At 41.0% G+C, this 14,981-nt stretch overlaps 1 protein-coding gene across 1 annotated transcript in view; it reads left to right on the forward strand.

Moving 5' to 3' along the window:
- LOC121673385 (very large A-kinase anchor protein-like) overlaps window positions 1-14,981 on the forward strand; it is an 83,965-nt gene that overhangs the window by 60,017 nt on the left and 8,967 nt on the right. Inside the window, exons 14-18 of the mRNA XM_042046662.1 lie at window positions 1,867-2,009; window positions 4,039-4,165; window positions 5,174-5,206; window positions 9,165-9,274; window positions 9,796-9,922. Of these exons, the coding sequence (XP_041902596.1) occupies window positions 1,867-2,009; window positions 4,039-4,165; window positions 5,174-5,206; window positions 9,165-9,274; window positions 9,796-9,922 (540 nt within the window). The remainder of the gene's footprint in view (window positions 1-1,866; window positions 2,010-4,038; window positions 4,166-5,173; window positions 5,207-9,164; window positions 9,275-9,795; window positions 9,923-14,981) is intronic.

Consider the following 14,981-nt stretch of genomic DNA (forward strand, 5'->3'; position numbering starts at 1 on the left):
AAAGATCTTGTAGGATTGTTTTTTCCAGCTGCTGCCAGCTCCCTTGTCAGCATCTGTGTTGAACACACCGGAGTCAAATGTTCCTGAGGGCAGGCAGCAGTCTGGACTGTGAGCTGCTTTGAGGGACAGTGGCATTTGCTTCTTTTCTGCAGTGTCAAATACCTTCCAGGATGGGCTTTGCCCATGGCTCAGTGAAAGAGCAAAGTTTCTGAGTCTTTTTCTGTCGAGCAGAATTTGTTGCCTTTAGAGCTTTCCTATTTATGTTTTCAAGTCTAGAATGATTTGCCTTGGTCTGAAAGTCTTAAAAAGTACTTTTCCTGTTGCTTGTTGTAAGAAAAGCAGTAGTGGAAAGAATGATGGCTGAATTTGAGAGATGTTTTAAATTTAATTACAATTGTGGATATATTTCAGTATTTTAAACTTAGTTAAGGGAATTATGTGTAGATTTGACCTAAATGACTTTTTGGGTACTCTTACAAATAAGTCTTTTGCTTTAGGATTGTTAAGAGTAGCTGGTTTTCATTTGCATTAATACTGCACGAGTTTGGCTGTTCTTTTTTTTTTTTTTTTTTTTTTAAATTTCCCCTAAAAAGTAGTCTGAAGCTGCAGTTGTTCATGATGATTTTTCCAGACCTGGCACTTTAATTTCTAGTTTATACCTGAAGTAGTTGCAACAGTTTAAGTAAATGAAAGAAGGAAGTGGTCAACACAGTAAGAAAACCAGTTTTACTACAGGATTTGTTCCATCACCATTTTACTGTCCTGTAAACAGTGCAGAGAAGTTGAGCTGCATCAAGTGTTCATTCTAAAATTGGTTTTCATTATTCATTGTGATTTCATCCTGTAGCAAAATGTGGTGCCCTCCAATGAGCCTGTTTGATCAGGTTCACCTGACCAAATGAATCTGGCTGCATGCTTGGTTTGTCCTTAATTTCTAAGTGATTTTTCATAGTTATAAATCTTTGTTTTCTCAGTGTTTAGTGTAATAATACCCATGGTGGTGTCCTCATATGTTTATGGATCTCTGTCATCCACATTATTTACTTGATAACCTTTATTTCTTGTTTGCAAGACTTATTTTCAACTTATTATAACACTGCTGAATGTTTGAGAAACACTGAAATTGAGTTCATGCTTTCTGTTAAAAGTTAAAGGAATAAAGTGAACAGATTGTTGTTTTCTATTTTCCCAAGCAGCTGCTGAACTGTGTGCTTAAAATTGCTAAGTGGTTAAAAAGCTGAAGATTTGAAACCCAAATGCAAATAATCTGAAGCTGTGCAGGTAATCTGGCCAAGAAACTAAGCTGGCTGAAAGCACAAAGCAGTGTCACAACTATGTAAGAGAGAATGTGACAGTGTTAAGCAGGATTTATTTATAGCTACAGTGGGTGTATCCAAAAAGTGCAAACCCCTTGTGCTGGAAAGGTGATCTTTTCCTCTCTGTAATTATTGCCATGTTGCTGGGAAGGGATGAGGAAGGAGAAGTTTAATGAAAAACTATAGTCATGGTCTGCATGGAGTGAGGCTTTTGGAAGATCAGTGCTAAACTCTTCTCAACTCTTCTCCTTCCCACACCATCATCTTTGCACTCTGAGCCATCCTCAAAGAGGAAAGGATGGTGCTCAGGGGCAGCAGGCTCTTCCTCTGTTCCGTGCAAACCCCTGAAGGCCATATCAGATTGCCAGGCTTCCAGTTATTCCAGAACTTCAGTGCCAAAATACCCCATAAAGATCCACACCAGGGAGCCAAGTCCCTTCACTGCTCCATAGCATGCTGTCTCTCTGGCTACAACTCCTTGCCAAAATGTGTTATGTTGTGAAGAGTCATTGAGCTGTGACAGTCTTCTAACTCCTGTGCTGCCTCTTAGGATTTCATAGAGTCTTCAGTGGCACTTTTCCAGTCTGATGATGAAGACGGGAAAGGATTTGACATCGTCAATGAAGAAATCCCTGATTTGGAGCAGGCTGGATTTGGCCCAGAGACGAGGTCGATTCTTGTGAAAAGTGGAGTGTAAGTCTGCTCAAATGGATGGATGGAGCTGTTAAACATTTCTGTGCACATTTGGGTACATCTTTTGAATGTCTTCCACATGGTACACGTGGTAAATATTTGGAGGAGAAAAGTGTTTCTGTAAGTTTCATTGGGGAATGGAAGGGAAATCATTTTAGTTTTCTGTAGCTCTCCTGCCTACACCTTGATTTGGATCTGAGCATTCTTGTTAGTAGAGAGTGTTTGTAATGTCTCTTCTAAGGTGTCAAAGACTAGTTTCATGATAGTAGCTTTGGCAGTAATACTGAAGAGGTATTTTAGATATATTAAGAGCTGGTATAACTTTTGGGACAGGTAGAGCCTGTCCAGAAAGGATGAGATGTGCTGTATTTGTAATAAAGTCAGACTGCTGGCACTGAAATTAATATACTTTTTATAGAACTACTTAAATTAAAAGGAGAGAGTTAAAGCAACAGGTGTTGAAGATACCTGGTTCAAACTGATCCAGCTTCCAGGGTGGACTTGGCTAACTTTTGGTGTGCATATGTGAAGTTCAGGAGGAAAATAAACAACACAATTGCAATAAATAAGGTACATTAGACCACATGCAGTGTCTGTTGACAGAGTTATGCAGTATTAATTAAGGACAAACTCAAAAGCACTAGAAGCCTAAAAATTAGTGGGGGGGGGGGGCGGGTGAGAATGCCTGGCATGAAATAACAGCTCTGATCCATCAGATACTGCAGGAGTTCACAGGAAGATAAGATATAATGGCCTTTTTGTAAGTATCTACTGGAATGATAGAGTAGGCCATTATTTGGAAGGCATCGTACTGTGCATGAAAAATAATACCACTAAATGCTAAAACATGAAAGACTTTATGGGAAAAGAGCACTGTGGAATCATGGGGGTGGAAATTCCAGACATTTAATAATTTTAAAATTTTAAAATATGCAGTTATTTTAAAAATGCAGTTATTAACATTGTCATACCTACCCTGATGGTGATGGGGATCAGGAACTGTGAAGTGAGGGACCTGAATTGCTTATGTAGGGATTGGTGATTAGTGTCTCATGAGGATTAGGTACAAGAATGAAAGGCTGAGACTCAGTTTGGAGAGGAGGGATACAAATGAGAGCTGCAAAATCCTGAAGGTGGTAAGACAAGATTAAAGCAGTTCACAGAATCTTGCATGACAACAGTTGAGGGAAATGCTTTGCAGAAGTGGAGATTGCTTTAAAGCAGATTTTGAGGTGGGATGAAAAAAAGCCTTTCCTACACCAGAGGCAGTGAGTTTCTGGAACTTGGTGCTGAAGGGGCTGTGGTAGCAGAGAGCACCAGGAGGCTAAAAAAAAGTATTAGATAAATTAATAGCAAACAGATTGACCAGTGGGTGATAAAAGTAAAATGGGTGAGGGCATGCCCTGTAATATCCCTAATATAATAGTCCCAGTGCTGGGTGAGTAAAAGAGGAATGCACCACCAAAAGTGGGTGATTTAGTGGTGTCTAACTATCCCCCATCTGCTTCTGCCACTGTGCAGGGTTAGAGGGACCCTCTAGGTGGGGGTTTCATTCTTCTTAAACTGCAACAGGGAAAGCATGGTGGGACAAGCTTGAACTGCCAACTATTGCAGGCTTTTGCTTTCTCTCATCAAGCATTCCTCAGTTACTTCTCTTTCTTCTTCCACCATTTTTCCTAAATCCAACTGGAAAAGTTGTAAGAAAGCCCTGTCTGGGGGATGCCAAACAGGTAAAGATTCAATTAGGAGAGAATGAAAAAGTTATCAATTAAATGTCTCTCCTCTGAGTTTCTGAGCAGGGCATCATCTCACAATGAGTTTGATGGGAAGGCAGACACCTAAAATCTTCTGTTTGCCAAAGTAGGTAGAAGCAGAAAATGAAGTATGAGACAGTTTTGTGCCTCTCATCAGGTTTAATGTTGCACTGTCTGCCAGGTGGGTTTTTTGTTGTGCTTGACTTGCTGTTATTGTCATCAAACTACTCAGAAAAATGTGATGTTTTCAGGTTAATTTTTGTGTCATTCTTCAGGTGGGTGGCATATCAGCAGAAATATTTCTGTGGAGAACAATATGTATTGGAGAAAGGAAAATACAAATGCTTCTTTGACTGGGGAGGATCTAGTAAAACCATCATGTCAATTCGACCTGTTAAGTTGGTGAGTTACCAGAATTTAAGGGAAAATCTTAAAAGAAATGAGACCTTTGGAGGTCAGAGTGTACCATAACAATTAAACAGGAGAGTCTGTGTTATAACAACTTGTCTATTTTCTTGGAAACAATTTAAAGACCCTTTATGAAAGGCATAATGAGTCTGTTCAGGATGGAGACTTAAATGGATAGTGTGGATCTTTCTGTCTTTTGAGAGAATTACCAGGGAAACTTTGTAAGAAGAATTTCCCTTTGGCAGACTGCATATGTGGAAAAAATAACCTGGCCTGGAAAGATTAATTTGCCTTAAAACAAAGTAATTTATAATGCCCAATTGATAATGTATTTAAAAATACTTGAGAATTTATCTGGCTTGTGTTGTTACATAATAGAATTCTGTTAGGTTTTTTCTTATTTTTATGCTGAAATATTTGTACTAGATACCGTGAATAAAGACAGGACGTATTTTTAATCCATTATTCAATCCAAGGTAGTGCCAACTCACCCAAACAGATTAGTGCCAGAGCTGCCAAAACCCTAGTGCAAAACAAAGACAATCTTCAGCAATAAGTATTAAATGATAATAAGTTATAAATCGTTAATAAGTAATAAATTATAGGAATGTGAAAGGAATACGTAACCGTATTTTGAAGAGCACATGTTGAGAGAGGTGTCTTCTGTTGGTTTCAGTTCTTTTTTTCAAGAAACAGCCTCAAAAGTAAATGCAGAGACATTTACATGGATTCTAATCCACATTATGGGAACTAATTAATGCTGATGCAAGTTCTCTGTGTGAAAGGCATTGAACAATCAGGCAGGTAGTTGTGAGCTTACAGGCAGCTCATGGCAGAAATTGGGGAAGAGAATTGTGCCAAGAGCCTGGGAAGCTTTTTTTTTCCCCTCTGCTCCTGAGTTCATACATAACAAATTTCAGGCAACTTGGCATGTCCCCTAGGAAATTAATTGTAGTTAATGTTGGGGTTTTCTAATGTGTGTGTATGTGTTTATTATTGCAGGAGCCCCTTGGGACAAATGAGCCTCCACATTTGGTATGTTGGCATTACGTTACAGTCTCTAGTACTAAACTACACTTAATAATTAAATGCAGGTAATGTTGAATGCCTTGCTTCAGGTGATACCTCAGTAATTTCAGGTGATACCTCAGTATTGTCACTTTGCTACAGCAGATCAGTGATGGAGGAAACTGGTGGATGTATCAAAGTAAGGTCTGCTACGTGTTCTGCCCTTTGCTTTGTTCCAGATCATACCCTTTAGTATTCTGTCCCCAAGAATGCAAGCAGTCCAGTAGGTTTTGAGTGACTTTGGGTCTCTGTAGCTATGAATTTCCCTCTTCTTTCCCAGTTGTTTCTGGAAACTCACCATCACATCCGTTCATCCTTCTCTTTATGGCAGATTTTCTTTCCATTACTTTGCATTGCATCCAGTTTGTCACTCCTGTGTTTACTGTCAGGTGAGGATGAAAATATAAACTGCAGAAAACTCAGCTGCATGTTTCAAACCTGCAGATGCATCAACACCTGGAAGTTGGGTTTTTAGTCTTGGATACTGGTAGTTCTGCTTTCCAAAGTCTTCCAAGCAGGTAGAGCTGCTCCTTAAGGTTTCTCACAGTAACATAAGAGCTTAACTGAACACATCCTGGTTATGATAAATCTGTGATAAATCTCTCCTATGATACATTCTGCCAGTTTCCCTGAAAGTTGTGTCTATCACCAAGTGATAATTTATCAAGAGAAAGTAGTCCCTGTAATTCACTCTGAGGCTCAAAAATGAGTTACTTTAGGGCCTTACACTTTTGGTCCTTATCTTGCAAGGTTATATTCCATTAATGGACCTTTGAGTTATCTTTCTGAAACAAAAACCTGCTCTGTGTTCATCACCATGTGTGCTCTGTGCCTCCTGCAATGTTCTGTCCCAGCAGGGCTCTCCCCCTGTCCAGCATGAGTTGTTTGGTTGATCTTTTTCTGTCCTGCTGGCATGGGTGATGATCTGAGTGGTTTTATTGCTCTCTCTCTCTGACGTGTTTTTAATTAAGCAAATTGGGGAAAGTTCATTTTGAGGAACGTGACTTATTTTCTGACAAAAGATATTTTAGAGCTCAGTGGTTCTGCTTCAGCAGACTTGAGTATTTTGTCATCTGGACACAATTTCTCTTTTGCTTGCTTGGATGGGAAATGTGTATTGTGTTACTTAGCAGGTGGACCACACCCTCCTTTTTCTCCAATTCTACCATTTTATGATTAACCCAGGACTACAGGAAATGTTTCCTGTCTGAAGACATAATTGGTGTATTATTTTAGCCTTAAACACTGACTTCCTGCCCGACTATTCACATGGCAGTTTGCAGCCAAATCCAAAGACTTGCAAGTGTGTTCACAGGAGGGCCTTGGTGAATGGTACCAGATGAAATAACTGACTCAGATAAAACTGCTGGGGTCTAAACAGTTGAAGATAGTTTTATTTCCATCTCCAATTCTTCCATTTTTTCAGGATCTCCCAAAATCTATTCTTTGAGCGCATTATTCCAGTGTTGCAGACCTTTAAGATCAATTCAAACATCTGAAGTTTCAATAAACTGTACTTTACAGGCTTTTTATTTCCAGAAACATAAAAAACTGTGTGTATGTGCACAGACACCTTTAAATACTGACATGTACTAGAGGGTATTTTGCCTCTTGTGGTCCCTAATAACAGTCTTAACACCATTTGTGAAAAAATTACTATCCTGATTTATCACAATCCTGGTTTTCATAGGATTCTGCCTTGGGGCTAGGGAAGAAAGAACATCATTCATAACTCTACAGTTCTTACAGGACAGGAAATATTTTGAGTACTTTTTAATGGGAAAACATTTAATCACTTATCCTAAGTAAAAGACAGCCCTTTTTATAAATATCAAGAATTTCACGTTCAGAGTAAAAGAAAAGGTTTCTACGTGAAAACCAGTCTCTTAGTTTGGAATTTCAAGGTGTGGTGCATAGGAGCTGGCAAATCCTTCAGCAGCCTGATGTTTGACCCTTGAATAAGTCATATATTGGTTATTTTGAGTGGTTATACATTCTCTCACCTTTAATAAGCATAAGTCTGAACTAAGGAAACTGTTTGCACTGCCTGCAAGAGTGTGTCTTTTTTTCATTTCTGTTCTTATCAGAAATGGAAAAGCAGCAAAATTTTCTTCAGTGTCTCAATAATTCCCCTGACCTTTTCTGCCTGCCAAGCTCCCTAATAAACCAAATACACAGAGTGTAAAAAATCACCAACTCTACAAAGCCATTCATTTTCTTTATTAAAATAAACCTTTGCCCAGCAAGAACAAAGCCTCTTTCAACAGCAGGTGACTTGTACAGACGATTTAGGAAGCAGAGGTAATTGCTGTGCAGTCCTGTATTTGTGTTTTAATATTCAGTCCGTTGGATTTTTGGGAAGTGAAACATCACACAGTAATGTCAAACCCTGACAAAGTGGAGATGGCTGCAGTTGGAGACTAATTGCAGTGTTTGCACCCCAGCTTTTGTCAAATTAAGACCCTCATTCATTACTAGATACATTCTGTGGAAAATGAGTTGTGAATCTTTTTTAAAAGCTTTGCACAGCACGTGGCTTATGAAAGAAAGGCAGTGTGTATGTATATATATTCGCTTTTGTAAAGAGCTTTGAGATGAGTGGGTAGAAAATACTATGTAATTACAGCTTAAATAGGTGCTTTGTGACATAGCAGTGCAGTTGTATTTACAGAAAAATCAGTTACCCTTTATTCATTTTATTGTAGCTGATCCATGTTCTCCAATTAGCACTCACAGCCTGCAAGGCCAGGTTAAGCCTTTCTTGTTCTTTCTAACAGGAAACATTCATTCCTTTTAAAAACATAGACTGAACTTTTCCATAAAATCATTTGCTGACACTTGTGTTTGGCCTTCTCACTCTGTGCTGGCAAAAGCACTTGATTTCTTTTCTTTGGCGGGAAGCTTGGCCAATTTGGGGCATGAAGGGGGAAGTAGCTCTTGCAACAGCCATCATGTTTTTCTTCCATTACAGAATATGAGCTGTTCTCTTGATACACTTAAATTTTTCATTCTTTTCCAGCCTCTCTTTCAGGCTTTCAAATGAAATTCATCTCAGTTACACAGTGGCAGACCAAGGGTACAGAATTCTGGGTGTCTTTGCTGTAGATCATGGCCTACATCATACTAGAGTTTCTTTTTGTTTTGGTGGGGGCTCGGGGGGGTTTTTGTGTTTTGGTTTTTTTTTTTGTTTGGGTTTGAGGTTTTTTGGGGGGGATGGGTTTGTTCATTTGGGCTTTTTGTTTATTTGTTTGGGAGGGTTGGTTTTTTGGGGGTTTGTTTGTTTGTTTCTATTTTACTGCAACACTTTCAGCTTTTTTGGGAGGAACTGATCACATCTTACTGGTGGGGTGTGGTTCACTGTGACTTGCACTTCTTTACCATGACATATAAAAGCAGCTTGGCTGAACTTTCAGAAGTTCTAAGTTCCCTGAGAAATCCTCCTGCTAATTCTGAAATGAAAAACCACCTACAACCACTGTGATCATAAGAGATTTCAGGGCACTTTGTCAACAGCAGCCCTGTATCTTTTGACCAACATTTCCCCATTCTGCTTTGAGTGCTGGATTGCTCAGCTGTAGTGAGAGTTAAGCTGCATTTCAGGGGTACTTTGGGTGGATGATAACAGCCTTGAGTCCTACTCTTCTCATTTTTGCCTGGGTCCCCTCCTGCTGTAACTCTGCCTGCCTTAGCATCACTGGGAAGCCTCCTGTGCCAGCCCAGAGGTGACAAAATACTTGATATTTCTAAAAATAAAGCAGATGTAGAAATATAAAAGATCCTCTGAATGAGAATTCGTTCTGTTAATTGTATCTTTATGAATTGAATGGATACTTCTCTTGAGAGTACAGCTTTCTCTGTTTACATTAATGATAATGCCTTCATTTTTCCTTCTAGTCATTGTTTTTGTTCTGTTTTGTTCTTGTAGCTCAAAGCTTTCAGTAATACATATTTCCAAGGAGCATGTGTAGATTTCACAGCAGAAGTTTCTGATTTTACATCATTCATACCATGTTCTTTTAAGGTTCTCCGGGGATGGTAAGTGTCTGTTGTTTTACATGCCATCATTTTCAGTAATATGAATTTATTTTTTCAAATGGTACAAAGTTTCAGAGAGCTGAAAGCACGTACCACACGCCCATCATCTTCCATCGTGTCTTAGCCCCTTTATCCTGCAAGGCATCTCAGTAACTCTCATCCTGTCCTTGGTTTGGGTATTATGCATTTTGCTCTCCCTGGGGAAGGTTTGCACAGTTACTGTGATTCTCTTTTTAACTCCAGTTAGAATTTATTCCAGATTTTGAGCACTTTGGTACGGTGGAAGTGTCTGCATTCCACTCAGCGTCGTTTGACTCTGGAGCTGAGGTTTCTGTACCACACCATTCAATTTTGCAGCTTTGGTTGCTTTGTTGCATAGCCTTTCAAGTCACATTACTTTAACCTTGGCAAGAACTAAGAAAATATTTTATTCCTTATGTCCTTAGCAAGTATTAGGTCTTGAAAAAAACGTACTGTTAATAAGCAGCTAGAGCAGCTTTTTTGTTCCATTATTCTTGCAGTTGGCTCCTGTGTTACAAAGGGGAAACCACTGACAATCACTGTGTGCTGGAAGAAGGCCTCTACGTTGACCTCAGTTCCTGTGGCTGCCCGACTGCTACAATCAAATCCCTCAAGCCTATTCAATATGTAAGACTTTATTGGGGAGAAAAAAACCCAAAACAACATTTCAGAACTCTTTTCCTTGTCAGATGTCTAAAGCGAGTACTTGCCCTAAACAAACTCGCAGTTAGGGAAAAGAGTGAGGTTTGTTTTCTGGGCTCACAGGATTTTTTGGGTTGGGAATGGGTCAGGCTGCTTGCACGTGGTTACTTGTAGCTGCTCTTGCGTGTTCTGGGTTTAAAGTTGCTCTGTTTTTTACAAGTGAGATATGAGGCCCTCCATGGCCAGGAGGTTGGACAGGAATGCACTGTGCTCTCCAGAAAAAGAGAGATACAACCTTTTGTACATGCCATTGTAGCCCTGCATGCAGGCCATACAAATCTGCAGTTTGGATGTGATGTCTGTGCCTTTCTTCCACATCTTGCTGTGCTCTTGTGCAGGAGCATCAAAGATGAGCTGTAACACTGTTGGTAAAGGAGAAGCAAGTGGTTTCTCTGCCCCCTCCTCTCTAGCACTGGCCACCAGCTTCTCCAAACTCTTCCTCCTTCCCTGACCACAGGTCACAAACTCAGCCTATGTGGCGTGTGTCCTTCAGTGTAACTCCGATGAAGCCAGTCTTCTGTGATCATATGTGAAAAAGCTGAATTGAATTAAGTCCTTTTTACCATTTGTGAACAGATTTTTAGGAGAAAGGCAAAAAAACCCAACCAACCAACCAAAAAAAGAAGCCAAAAAAAACCCCCAAACCCCAAGCAAATGCGAACACCAAACCCATGGGCATGGTGGGAAGGATGTACAACTCAAATCTGAGAGCTGGACTTTTCACTAGACTATACAGATACAGTGACTTCCCACCTGTTGAGAGCCTGGGTTTCAGATTAAAGTTCCCCTTTTCAAGTTAGGCTTTTGGACTTTGCTGTGCCAAATCCAAGTGAAGTTTTGACATCAAATAGTAGGCCTCATCCTAATCCCCCAGCCTGCAATCTCACAGGGAAGTAAATAACAAGTTTGGCATGGTAGGAAACTACTGGCAGCCCTTGATTCCCAAGGGCCAGGCCCTGGAAGAAGTGTATTTGGCAGGCTGTGTGTGGGGATCTCGCACACATCTTCCTCTGCTTTTGCACCTCTTAGTTTGGTCCTTCTCTTGCCAATAGGAGCCTTTGTATTTCACAAACTAAACAACATACAATGGCACTAAACTCCACCTGTTTCCCAAATGGCAATGTCCTCACAGCCCTAGGTCACTGTGAGGGCTGAGCCCAGGGCAGTGCTGGGGACCGTGGTGTGGCACAGACGTGACCCAGAGCACGCAGCAGGTCGTGGTCAGGAGCAGCCACGGTTAATTGTGAGCATTGTCCACAGTGCACTGTTCTTGGAACAGAGCCCCTTTTATTACAGCATATTTCTGTGAGCTCATTCAAGAGAGAAGCGAGCCTGTTCCCAAGTGGAATTGTTGTGGAGCTTTATTGAATTCATTTGTGGCATGGGGAACCCCTTCCATTATTCAGCTTTCAATACCAGCCTCATTTCAGAGGTAAGGTGTGTCCCCTGGTAGCTCACATGTGAGAGGGAGAACTTATAACCCTGGCACCAAGCCCTGGATGTGCATTGTCTCCTGCTCTCCTTTCAGTGAGATGGATTTGCTGCAAACATAACTGTGGAGGAATCCCACGCTGGGAACGTTCCATTTGTTCTATGAAAAATGCAGCTTTGATGAAAACAAACTGTTTGCAAACAAATACAACAACTGCACTAAATGAAAAAAAAAGCTATTTTTTTTTCTGTTTAAGAAAGTAAACTTTTGAGGTTTTAGTTTGACAGAAATATGATCTGTTTTTCTAAGAGCTTAATTACGTAACAAAATTTAAATTTTCCTTCTAAATCACTGAGTTGGTCCAACTAAAAGAGGAAAAAAAGCCCAAAACTTTCAGAGCAGCGCAAAATGATTTGGATAAGAAAATAGGCTCACACTAGTGATGGTCTGATGATTTCACTGTAGTGACAGTATTTTAGGCTGGCTAATTTTTATTCTAGCTCTTGGCTCTTGGAGGGATGTTTTATCTGTTGTCTGCTGAAAAGTGAAGTTGTCAGCATTTAAGTATGGCATTTAAGCTGCTCCCACACCCTCTGCACACACACACACTCTCCCATTTCACAAGAAATTCAAATTAATATGGTTCCACTTCGTCTGTTTCCCCATTTATTGTGCACTGGCATCATGGAGGAATTCAGCACATCTTTGCAACCAGTTTCCTCTACTGCTTGTTCAGGAAGTAGCAACGCAGAAGTTGGGCAGGTTCATAAGGAGTGTGGGGAAGGAGTTCCCTTTTCCCAGGAGCCTCTTAGTATCATAGAATGGTTTGGGTTAGAAGGGACCTTAAAGATCATCCAGTTCCATGGGCAGGGACACCTCCCAATATCCCAGGTTGCTCAAAGCCCCGTCCAACCTGGCCTTGAACACTTCCAGGGATGAGGTATCCCCAACTTCTCTGGGCAACCTGTGCCAGGGCCTCACCACCATCACAGTAAAGAATTTTTTCCAGCATCTAAATGAAATCCACTCTCAGTTTGAAGCCATTACCCCTTGTTCTATCACTGTAGTTCCTGATGAGGTTTCCTCTCTCCCATCGCACCTTGTTCTCCAAGGTGTATAATACTCAAGCTAGACCCTTAGGAGGCCCTAGCTGTGCTTTTTCCTGCTGTTCTATTTTGCTCAATTTCAGGCTGGACTGTTTCATCATCCTCAGAGTGTTTAGGAAAAGCTGTGGATTAACAGGAGGGTACGGAGAAGGAGCAACTGACACTGATGTCATTGCCTCTCATCATCTCCTTTGATCTAAAAACCCCAGAGCACTCTTTCAGAAAAGCTTGTTGATGAAATGTGCTGCTGTATGGTTGTTAACAGCCATCCTGCAGGCAGGTGAAAGCCTAGCACAGGTTCAGAGTTGCTGCAGAGGTGCAGGTTTCCGTGCCTGCATCAGCAAGGAGTTGCCTTTCGCATTGCCATGGATTCATGGCAAGGAAATGTGGGCCCTTGCCCAGCAGCAAGAGAGCAGGAGGAGGCAGCTGGGCCATTTATAGGGCTATGGCTGTTTATTGGGGCATTTGTCCCGTGTTTGCTGCTTGAGGAGGTTATTCTTTTGGGATAGATAATCTTGCAAGGGGAGTTTGGCTCTGGTGCTGCCTTTTCTCAGGTGTGTTGTTTTGCCAAACTCCCTGTAATATTTGGTGTGATTTACATGGACAAAAATACCCAGGATTCTTGCAATGAGCAATTAGCCTTCTTTCTAAAATGTTACCTTCAACCTGTAAGTTAAAGCAGTCTCATAGTTTCTAAAACCAAAATGAGGTTGTAGGTTGTGCAATGCTTTCTTTTGTTTGGTTGGGATTTTTTTTCCCTTTTCTTCTGAGGCATTCTTTATTCTTGCTCTGATCAATCACAATAGTCCTTGTATTTCTATATTATCTTTTCTAAGTTAAATACAGGTGTTAACTAATCTCCCCAGCATTCCTGTGAGGCAAATAAAGAAATCAGATACAAAAACTAACTGCAGTTTCCCAGGGCCAGGCACTGAGTCATTCTGTGTTGCTGGGACTGGACCGTGGGCGTTGCATCGTCCAGCACTGCGCTCCCTCAGCCAGCATCCATCCCACACTGAAGGGAGCAGGCAGGCAAGAGCAGCTCCAGCAGGGACAGTTGTAAAAGATGAGTTGGCCAAGCCAGGAGAGTAAAGACTTTCCCAAGGATGCTGTAACACAGCTGTGGAGGCTCCTCCAGTTCAGACTCTGGTAAATGCTGTTTGCAAAGCAGCAGGTCAGCAGCGATGGGAAATGGGGCAGTGCACCATCCCTTGCCATGGCTGGGTTACACTCATGGCCCTTTGGATTTCTCCCTTTGCTTTTATTAGGCTTTCCCGTCAAAGTTTGCAAAGCCTAAGTTGGCAAGACAAAAAGGTGTGAGGGAAAATGTGTTTTGGGATGGGCCCTTTTCGAAAGGGCTTTATTAGTAAAAACTCTCACAACTTCCATAATGAAAAATTATCCATAGCTAAAATGATGCTTTTTGTTCTAAGCATGTGTGCAAATTCACCTGTGCACTTGGTTTGCAGTTCTAGTGCCCTCTGGTCAGCTTCTTTGTGTCTGTACACTGAGGAAGCTCATCTTGCACTGATCTTTGTTTAATATCAAGCTTGCATTGTGGGATTTTTCCTGAACTGGTAAAGCGTAAAAACTCTGTTTTGAGATGTGAAAAATTGTGTTGCAGAGCTTTACTAAAAGCAAAGTAAAAATTATTGAGGGGAAAGTCTGAGCTGAGTTGAACTGTGCAAGAGATTTTTAGTGTGTTGATTTTTAGTGTTGATTTTCCATGGTTTCCCTGTGTCATTTTCATTGCACCATGTGCTGTATTAGCCATGGAACACCACACCTGTTAAGTGTATCAGTGTATTTAACAGTTTACAAGGCTGCTCATATCTTGAAATGCTATGTAAATATAGCTTTCCTTAATCACTGGCCTCTTGAATATAATAAATCTCTTCAAGTTTCTCCCTGGACATTTGCGTGAAAGAACAGGACAAGCAAATTGGTGTTCCTTTAAGCAAATGCAGTCAGTTCCTTCACACATAAAAATCAGGTTAAGAAATTCTTTAGTGCTTTGTGTCATTCTCTCAACTGGCAAGCTTTTCCCAAAGCATGGCATTTCAGGTATTTTCCTTGAAATAACTGTGAAAAGAAGCTAAAGTAAGGCTGACCTAGACATGGGAATGGGTAAATATAGATGTCTTTAGCTCACCTTTCAGGTGAAAGTGCTCCTCAGCATTCTGCAAGAAAGGCTTACTACAGAGGCATCTTGCTTCCAGCCTAACAGCATAGCCCCAAACCTTGTTTTTCACTGTTCCCAGTTTCCATGGAGCTGTGAAAACAAAGTCAGAGAGAAAAGCCAGGCCAAGTCACTGCTGCCAGCTGTTGGCCTGGAAGGGAATACAGAATGTGAGGAATCAGTGCATTGCTCTATATATGGCTGTGGAAATAGGAGAGCTCAGGGCTTGGCACAGCAGCCTGGTTTCTTTCTGGGCTTCATGTCTGC

This window comes from Corvus kubaryi, unplaced genomic scaffold (assembly GCF_017639235.1).
Source record: "Corvus kubaryi isolate FWS band 111438036 unplaced genomic scaffold, C.kubaryi_AGA036_p1.0 65375, whole genome shotgun sequence".
In the NCBI taxonomy this organism is placed as follows: domain Eukaryota; kingdom Metazoa; phylum Chordata; class Aves; order Passeriformes; family Corvidae; genus Corvus; species Corvus kubaryi.